The sequence below is a fragment of the Taeniopygia guttata genome, chromosome 25 (assembly GCF_048771995.1).
Source record: "Taeniopygia guttata chromosome 25, bTaeGut7.mat, whole genome shotgun sequence".
In the NCBI taxonomy this organism is placed as follows: Eukaryota; Metazoa; Chordata; class Aves; order Passeriformes; family Estrildidae; genus Taeniopygia; species Taeniopygia guttata.
The window spans coordinates 2,924,102-2,933,660 of record NC_133050.1 but is presented as its reverse complement, the minus strand read 5'-3'; the positions used below and the strand labels follow the sequence as shown (position 1 = coordinate 2,933,660).

Genomic DNA, 9,559 nt, shown 5'->3' with positions numbered 1-9,559 from the left:
GCCACAGGGCAAGTGAAAAGTTCATTTTAGAGAATGAAGAAAAAGCACTAAGTAATAAAAGGTGAGAAAAATCCATCGCTCCAACAGGTTAATGAAGGAAAAGCACTTGAAGAAAAAGAGGTAGATGGAGGAAAAAAAAAAACAAACCCACAATTGAGAGTGTCCATGACACCCAGAGCCAAAGCAAGCCCAGGGGATCAGGAAAGAGGTAAGCATGTGCTCCAAACAACAGCAGAAATGTAGAGAGAGCTCTGGAGAGAACAAAAGAAAGAGGCAGCCTGAAGAAAGGAAGAAATGCCTCACCACAGAGTGTTTTGGGTTTTTTTATTAAGCGTCTCTTATATCACGTGGTAGAAATTCAGAAAAATAAAGGTCAGGAGAGGCATGGTTTATTTGGAACATTCCTGGAACATAGCAGACAAGATATATCCTTGTGCAAATTATTCCCTGCAGCACTCACATCTTTAATTGCTGCTTTTCCTCCTCCTGGGGAAGCAGGGTTGCTTTATTTACTCCAAGAAATATTTTCTCCCTCCTCCTTGGCAAAGAACAAGCTCCCATCTTGGCAAGTGCTCACTGGTTTACTAAATGCTCATCACACCCATGCTAAGGAGAGTGGAGCTGGTTAATTTATCACTTGCTACAGTGATTAACTTGCCCAGCTGCCGGGTTCAAGAGCCCCAGAGTGCCTCAGGTTAGAGAGGATCACAGAAGGAAAAGCTCCATTGAATTAAGCTGCTGCCACACTGGCCCTCTTTGCCTGTCAAACACATTCAGCTGCTCTGGCACTGCCCTGTGAAAATCCCCCTTAAAATACAAGTGAAAATCCCTCATCACCTGTGAGGAAGCACAGTTGGGTTCTGCTCAGGGCATTTCAAACTACGTGAGGTATTTGTGACCTCCCCTTGCAAAGGCAGCATCTCAGGAAAACCAAAAGTTTCTTTTCCTGCACTCACCATACTCAGGACACCTTCCCCTAGACCAGGTTGCTCCAAGCCCCATCCAACCTGGCCTCGAACACTTCCAAGGGTGACACAACCACAGATTCTCTGGAGCCTGTTTTGCTCCTCACCCCAACTTAGCAGCCTCAGAGATCAATTTCTATCAAATATCTACATTTTTCTAGGAAAGAAAGATGGCAAACCTTGTTTGCATCTGACTTTGCAAAATCAATACGAGAACTTCAGACAGACTTTTCTTATTTTTCCCCATTTGGTGGAACATTTTCATTCTGTTGTTGTTTGGAGCAGTATTTTAATATATCTGGCTGAGGCTGCTTAAAATAGTACATCTTAAAGAAGAGACTTGTGTGAGGGGTGGAAAACTGAGCTCTTGCACATCCAGTGCTTCTGTTGTTGGAAGATTTAAATCCCACCTCTCACCTGGTGCTGTTGCCACTCTCCAACAGCGTCTCTCCCTCTCCAGCACACAGCCCACTTCTTACAGACACAGATCAAGCAGAAATCTACTACGGGTGTTGGTTTTTCTTAATCCATCTGGTTACACGGTTAAAACACATACATGCATTGATTGTCATTGAGAGAAAGCTTTCCCGTGGAGAAAATAGTCATTTTGGTAGCACACTTCGATACACCTTCGGAAAAAGCAGAATCAGCACCAACTCCTAAGACCCCTGCTTAGGAACCCTGCCCTCCTTGGGACACCCAAAGCAGCAGACCTCGAAAAAGGAGGGGGAAAGTCAAGCTTGGAGTGGAAAAAGAGAACATAAGTACAGCAGCCTTTAAAAGTGCCTGCACGGAGCAATAGTGGGAACCAGTCCCATTTCTTCTTTCCTTGCTTTCTGTGATGACATAAATATGAAGTAAAAACACCTTAAACAAAAGGCAGAGCTAGGATTTTACAGGTGTTCATTTTGGCAGGCTGCATGACAGACGCCTCTTCCGGGACTGCGACGGAGAATGGCAGAGAACGGAGGCAAAAGGTGCCGGAGAGCCCTTCCTGTTCCCTTCAGCCCCTGCAGCTGCTCCGATGGTTTCAGGGCACTTGCTTGGTTCAGCACTAGATAAAAACCTTAGGGCATGATTTTCAAAACTACTGCCCATCCCCAGTCTGAGTTTCCTACATTCCTGGATACAAATGAATGGATAGAGAGAGGGCTTCTTTCCAAATGAATTTAGCCATAGATACCTATTCTTTACCAATACCTATAAAAACTAAACACTTGCCAGGTTTTAGTATTCTACACACACCCCTCCCTGGGAATTTTGGGGCAGCTTTAGGTCCCTCTGCGGGACGGCACCCAGCGTGACCCCCACCCCTCATTCGCCACCCACCCACTCCCCCACCGCAGTGTGCCTCCCTCTCCTAGGGACCTCGGGGTGCCCCAAATGACATCAGAGCCCCGAGTCTTCACCCCCTTTTCCTGACCCCCAAAGAATGCACAGAACGAGTCCAACTGCCCTGGACAGCAGCCCAGCACTCCCTTCCAGCCCTTTCCACACCTCCATCCCCCCCCGAAAGGGACTCTGCCGCAACAAGAAAGGGGGGGCAGCCCCCAGAAGGCGTGAAGCCCCCGCCCCGCCTCGCTGTCGCAGGCCAGGGGCAGAAATTGGGAGCGGCAGAGGCGGCGGGGACGCGGCACGGCCGGCACGGCGCAGAGCGGGGCCGCTCTCAGCGCGATGGTGGCGGAGCCGCAGGTCCGGCAGCGCCGGGCGGTGTCCGAGCGGCGCGGGGGGATCCGCCGAGAGCTCCGGCCCCGTGCGGGGACTCCCGCAAGGGCCGGGGGGCGCCGGGCTCCGGCCCTCGGGGCTTTATTCTCCGCGCCCCGAGCCCCGCGGCTGCGGGGGAAAGAAGGGAAGGGGCGGCAGGAAGAGAGGAGGGAGAGCGGGGCATGCGGAAGGGTGGGAGGGAGGTCGGGCTGTGGAGGAAAGCGGGAAGGGAAGGAAAAGGCCGGCAGGGAAGGAAGAGGGACGGTGGACAGAGGAGGGAGAGAGGGGGAATAGAACGGAGTAGCGGGGCAGGGACAGGACGGAGTGAGGGCAGTGGGAGGTCGGGTTTGGGAGGGAGAGGAGGGGACGGTCTGGGGGTCAAAGAACAGAGATACGGGGAAGAGGAAGGAAGGGTAGCGGGAAAGGGAGGGAACGGAGCTGCTTTGGGGAGAGTGGGAAATGCGGGAAAGAGAGAAAGAAGAGGAATACGGGGAGGAGGAAAGAGGGGCAGAGAGAGGGACAGGAGGGGGAGCCTCACAGAGCCCCGGCTCCACCCCGAGCCCGCCCCGGCGCCCCGCCCTGCCCGGGATGCTGCGCTCGGCGGGGCCCGGCTCGGTTAGACTCGGCTCCTCGGCTACACTCGACTAAACTCGACTATTATCGGCTGCATTCGCCTCTTCGGCTCGGCTCGGCTGAACTGGGAGCCGCTCGCTCCGCTCGGCTCAGCTCGGCTCGGCTCGGCTGAACTCGGAGCCGCTCGCTCGGCTCGGCTCAGCTCGGCTCGGCTGAACTCGGAGCCACTCGCTCCGTTCAGCTCGGCTCGACTAGGCTCGGCTCGGCTCGGCTCGGCTCGGCTCGGCTCGGCTCGGCTCGGCTCGGCCGAACTCGGAGCCGCTCGCTCCGTTCAGCTCGGCTCGGCTCAGCTTGGCTCGGCTGAACTCGGAGCCGCTCGCTCCGCTCGGCTCAGCTCGGCTCGGCTCGGCTCGGCTCGCCTCGGCTCGGCTCGGCTCGGCTCAGCTCGGCTCGGCTCGGCTCGGCTGAAGTCGGAGCCGCTCGCTCCGCTCCGCTCCGCTCGGCTCAGCTCGGCTCGGCTCCCCGCGGGCGGCGCCGCCTCACCTTCAGCGCGCACGGCTCGGGGCTCTCCTGCTGCCGAGCCCCGCGGGCGGCCCGGCTGTCGCACGGAAATGCCCCACGCAACATTAGACAAAGCAGTTTCTATGTTAAACCCTTTCTACCCTAGAAGGAGATAACTTCTCTACCTCCTTCGTCTTATCATTTTTCTTCTTTGATTTCAAAATCAGACTTACAAAAATTTACTCCTAAAAAAGACTTGGTAAGTAGTCAATAAAGTAGTCCTGTCAATTTCATAACCTAAATGTATACTTATGTTTTCACAAAAAATAAACTACATGACAGTCCTACACACTGTGTCAAACCTTATTTAAAATACTCACAAAAAAACCCCAAGATAAATAGTTCCACAACCAAAACAAAACAAGCACCACTAACTAAAACCATCCATCAAAACACATTGTGTTTATCAGTCACCAATCCTAAAAAAATCTCTAGGATGTCCGGGGAAGGGAATCCACATCAGGTACGAAGGAAGGCTGCCTCCCCTGCTGGCAATTTCCTGCAGTCACCGACCTGTGGCCCTTGCCCAGCTACAATCAAGAACACCAAACATCACTGCATGATCTGAGCTGCACAGCAGCCACAAACCCACAAGTCTGCTACTCACCATTCTCCTAAGAATGCCCGGATCCTCGGGCCGCTTCGGCCACGCCCTCGTGGCAGGGTCTGCCTGGGAAATGAGGAGACGAGGAGATGCGGCATTCCCGAAACTCAAGCGCACCCTGGCTCCCACTCACTGGTTCCCTAACATAAGGGCACCCGTCTCATGGATGATGGGAAGGCAATGCAGGTTCTATTTCAGGATTTTAAGTGCAGTTTTGATCCTGTCCCTCGCAGAATACACCTGGAGCAGGTGTCCAGGTGTGAGACAAAGAGAGACAGGGTGTGCTGGCTGAAGAATGCGCTGATGTACTGGTTTTCAATGGGATAGGATCCATTTTCTTCCCAGGGAGCAGCAAAGAGCTGGGTTTGGATTCAGGACGGGAATGTGGTAGACAGCACACAGATGGCTTGGATGTTACTGAGGAGGGCTTGCCCTCCTCAAGGAGTTGCAGTGTCACATTGGACAATCCATGTCCCATGCTGTGCCAGCAAAGAGGTGAGACCATCAGCATTCCCCTCCTCATCCCTGTGTCCTTCTTAAAGAAGAATCTTCCACCCACTCTGCTCCAGAGAGCTGGCAAGTGCCCATAGGGAGCCCCCTTACCCCTCCTGGGGCACTGCGGAGGGCGGGGCTGAGGCAGGGCTGTGATGGCACAAAGGGCAGAGCGCTGGCGTCAGGCAGGGCTGTGATGTCCCAGGGCTGTGCTGGCCGCAGCACTGTGACACCACTGTGACATCACCGCGCTGTCGCTGGGTGAGACAGGCCAGCGCCGGCAGCTGCCAGTGCAGTCGCGATGGGACGTGCTGGAGCCATGGGTGACGGTGACGTCCTGGTGACTGCGCTTGTCCTGCTGCTGGCCGCCGTGGCTGTCTGGTGGGCCTTTGGCCACCGGCAACCGCGGAGCCGGAGCACACGGACAGCGAAGAGGAGCAAGTGCCCCGGGGCCCGGCCCAGAGGCTCATGGAGGAAGCGAGGAGCCCCTGCGGCTCCCAGGTTCCCCAGGCCTCAGGCCGCTCCTGGCGAGCAGCCACGTGCTCCCGCCAGCCCCCTTGGCAGCCCCTGCGGCTGCGGCCCCTGCCTGGCAGTGGCCCGGGAGCTGCAGGAACTGATGCTGCAGATCTGGGATGGCAACGGGACACGTGCGCCGCTCTATTCTGGGATGTGGCAGGCCTTGTGGAAAGAGCTGAAGGAGCTGCTGGAGCGAGGCCACCTGCCCTGCTGTGCCTCGGCCAGCTCCTCCACAAGCCTCCATCCCTTCCAGAGGCGGCTCCCAGCAAGATTCTCTATCCCTGGGAGAGCCTCAAGGCCTGCAAGGATGGCACAGCAGGGGGAAGCCACCACCATCCATGCAGGAACCTCAGGCTGTCAGAGACCCTGCACCCTGCCAGCAGCCTCTGCTATCTCTGACAGCCTCCATCCCTCGCAGAGGCTCAGTGAGACCTGTCAGCCTGCGGAAGGAGCAGAGCCCGTGGACAGGTCTCCCAGCTCCCTTGGACTCACGGACTTCAACAACATGGGCGCAATCCTGACCCTTGACATGGCAGAGGAAAGCCCACAAGTCCAAATGGGAGCCCAGCCCGATGCAGGGGAGCCTGCTCAGGAGCAGCTGGCGGGGCAGCAAGAGTCCTGGAGCCAGCTGTGGTCATCCCACAGCGGCCAGGACAGCCAGGACGCTGTGCCGCTTCTGCCAGCTGGCAACAGCCCGAGCCTGGTGGTGGAGACGAGCCTTCAGAGGTTCCTCCATCTGCAGGAAGCTGCCCCGAGACAGCCCTCGAGTGCCGCGAAGGGCTTTCTAGTAGCAGGTGAGATCTTCTGAGGAGCTGCCTGAGGCTCCGCCGGGGCTCTGGAGGGGCGCGGCCAGGCCAGGCCGGGGCCCCTGAGAGCAGCCCAGTCGCTGGCTGTTTCCAGTGCCTCCGATGGCCCAGCTTGAAAACGCCCTGTCTGCTTTGCAGCCGCTCCTGGGTCTCCCCCGTGCCAAGCCTCGGGCTGCAGCCCCGGCCGTCGGCAGGAGCAGAGCCCAGCCCACGACGCCGGGGACAGCGCCGGTGCCGCCCTGCCCCGCTGGCCCGGGGCTGCCGCAGCCGCCTGTGCGCGCTGCCCCGGCCCGGCTCTGCCGCTCGCCAGCCCGGCGGCTGCAGGGCGGTGGCCGCTGCCCGGCGCGCAGCAGGAAGCGGGTGAGAGCGCGGCGGCCCGCGGGGGCCCGGCCCGCTCCACTCGCGGCACTTGCGGGAGGGGCGGGTCCTGGGCGCAAGGCTGATGGCTCGCTCTTGGCCGCAGGGCAAAGGAGGCAGCGGCAGGAGCGGTACCTGCTGGGCCCGCAGCTGGGCAGCGGCGGCTTCAGCACCGTCTTCTCGGGCATCCGCCTCTCGGACGGCAGCCCGGTGAGTGGCCGCGACGGCCGGGCGTGGGCGGAGGGGCAGCGGCGGGGAGGGGCAGGGCTGGAGCTCAGCCCTCCTCTCCCCATGGCTCGCAGGTGGCCCTCAAACGCGTGTCCCGGGAGAGCGTCCTGCAGTGGGACGAGCTGGTGAGCGAGCGGGGCCAGCGGGACAGAGCGGGGCGTGGCGGGCAGGGAGAATCCCGGGGCGGGCTCAGCGTGCGGAGCCGCAGCCCCGCGGGCCTGGGCACGCCGAACAGCGGTGCCGGGGCCGGGCAGGGGCAGCCCCGAGCATCCCCCGGGCGGGAGGAAGCGCAAGCGCCTGGGAGGCTGCGGCAGGGGGCACTGGGGCATCCCGGGCAGGGCGCAGCGCAGCCCCAGGGCTGCAGCAGCAGCAGCAGCAGCACCTGCCGCAGGCACTGATTTTCTCCTCCTCACAGCCCGACGGCACCCGCGTGCCCTTGGAGGTGGTGCTGATGGAGAAGGTGGGCTCTGGCTGCCAGAACATCATCCAGCTGCTCGACTGGTTTGAGCTGCCGGATAACTTCATCCTGGTGCTGGAGCGTCCGGGGGCATCACGGGATCTCCTGGAGTTCCTGCAGGAGCAGGACCAGGGGTTCCTGTGCGAGGAGCAGGCGCGCTGGCTTTTCTGCCAGGTGCTGGAGGCCGTGCGGCACTGCACCGCCTGCGGCGTCCTGCACCGGGACATCAAGCCGGAGAACCTCCTCGTGGACCCGGAGAGCGGCGACCTGAAGCTCATCGACTTCGGTTGCGGCACCTTCCTCCAGGAGCGGGCCTTCACGGACTTTGCCGGTGAGCCCATGGCCTGAGCCCTGCTCCCGGTGCCAGGCACTGCACGGCCCCGTTCCCTCCCGGGCCGCGGCCTTCAGCCGGCTGCCCTTTGGCCCGGGGCGGATGCCGTGCCCCAGGAGGCGGCTGCCGGCCCTGACGAGAGAGGGGGCGGCAAAAGCGGCTCTGGACCCCTGGGCTCAGCGGGCCCACAAGGGCCTGGGCTGCTCTGCTGGCCTTCTTGGCCTCGCAGAATGGTTTCGTGCCTTTGGCCAGCTGGCTGGGGGATGCGGGGTGGCCTCGGGGGGGAAGCTGTGGCCACGGGCGCAGCCCCTGCCTCGGTCAGGAGGCTGGTGCCAGGCTCTGGAAGGCAGCAGCCTGCGCCCGGCCAGCGCCGCCTGTCTCCCCTAGGAACGCGCGTGTACAGCCCGCCCGAGTGGACCTGGCTGGGTTGCTACCACGGCCACGCGGCGACCACCTGGTCCCTGGGCGTGCTGCTGTACGTCATGGTCTGCGGCAGCCTCCCCTTCCAGGACGACCAAGCCATCGTGCTGGGGAAGCTCTTCTTCCGCCGGCAGCTCTCTCCAGGTGGGTGTCCGGCCTCAAGCCGGCGGGCTTTGGCAGTGGCGGCGCACGCCCGGCGTGGCCCTCACGCAGCTCCGCGGGACGTGGATCTGCCCTCACGGGCCGGCCGCAGGAGGGGCCCGTGCCGACGGGGTCAGCGCGGCACGGGCGGCCGGAGGAGGCGGCCGCGTCCCGCCGTGCCGCTCTCCCGCGCGGGGCTGAGCCGGTCGGGAGCCCGGCACGGCCCAGAGCGCTCGCGGCACGGCCCGGGCCCCGCGGGTGACGGGGGCAGCTGGGCAGGAGACTTCTGGTGGTGACCGGCGCTTTCTGGCTTCTCTCCCCAGAGCTCCAGCACCTGATCCGATGGTGTTTGGCCAAGCACCCTGCGGACAGGCCGGAGCTGGAGGAGATCTCGCGCCACCATTGGGTGTGGGGCCGGCGTTTTTGATGCCTTGCCGGAGCCTCTGCAGCACCCACTTACCGAGTCCCACGCAGGGCTGAGGACCCGAGAAATAAACAACAAACCCATTTTGGTGTTTCAGGGCTGGTCCTTGTCAGCATCTTCAGCTAAAGTGGGATATTGGTGGGGAAAAGGGAGATACAGGAGTCCTTGGGAGGCCTGAAACTGCTAATGGTGGTGGGGGAGAGCCAAACAGACTCCTCCTACATATCCCTATCCCTTACACAGGGGAAGCCCTGGCTAAAATCCAGGAAAAACCGCGCTGTGGATCCAAGGATAAGAACCAGGATCTGTGTGGAGATCGTACCTCGCGGGAGGCCATGGGGTCACCCCTCGCTGAGGGGTTTAACATTTTACAAAGATGGGCCATCGGTCTTCAAGTGCAGCCCTGTGGTGTTCTTCCACTAGAACTCCTGTGGCATGCTCCTGTTACACATCCACACAAAATTCAAATTCTTTTTCCCTGTCTGGAAGGGCTAGGGCAGGAGACTCAGTTCATCTGCTTTTTAACACTTTAAAATTCTTTAAAAATCTTTACAATTCTGCCGGGCTCTTACTGGGCAGGGATGGCAGTGTTCTAGGCAGACATAGGTTGCCCCAAAAGACCTGCCTTGAACAGGAGCTCAGCAACAGGCTGTAACCCCTTGCCTTCTCTCCCTTGAAACAGGGTATTGCTTTTTAGACACCACTCGTCCCGGTGGCTTTGAAGTCATTTGGAGAGGTTGCATATCTAATTTTCCACATTTCTGTGGGACTGCTCGCACTTCTGGCTTTACTTCAGCATAGGTCTTCTCTGACATTTGACACAAAGTTACAAGGGCCGTAGCTTCCTCATCAGCTTTCACAGTCATAATTTACATTCCCATTTTAGCCATCAAATCCCTTCCCAGTAAATTGTAATCACAGGTAGGAAGAAACAGAAATTCATGTGTGTCAAGCCTATCAGGCACATTTACCAACAGTAG

The 9,559-nt window shown here is 59.5% G+C and overlaps 1 protein-coding gene across 1 annotated transcript; it reads left to right on the top strand.

The window, feature by feature from the left end:
- Positions 1 to 7,257: 7,257 nt before the first annotated feature.
- Positions 7,258 to 8,662, top strand: LOC140680549 (serine/threonine-protein kinase pim-3-like). Its single transcript, XM_072918340.1, has 3 exons — positions 7,258 to 7,594; positions 7,982 to 8,158; positions 8,479 to 8,662. The coding sequence occupies exons 1-3, from the start codon at positions 7,258 to 7,260 to the stop codon at positions 8,580 to 8,582; spliced, it is 618 nt and encodes a 205-aa protein (XP_072774441.1). The 3' UTR covers positions 8,583 to 8,662.
- Positions 8,663 to 9,559: the final 897 nt, after the last annotated feature.

Bases quoted from the DNA above. Each gene is read 5' to 3' on its own strand.
- LOC140680549 (XM_072918340.1), top strand. From the start codon at position 7,258: ATGGAGAAGGTGGGCTCTGGCTGCCAGAACATCATCCAGCTGCTCGAC. The intron at 7,595-7,981 runs GTGAGCCCATGG...TGTCTCCCCTAG, and splicing joins GGCCTTCACGGACTTTGCCG to GAACGCGCGTGTACAGCCCG. The intron at 8,159-8,478 runs GTGGGTGTCCGG...TTCTCTCCCCAG, and splicing joins CCGCCGGCAGCTCTCTCCAG to AGCTCCAGCACCTGATCCGA.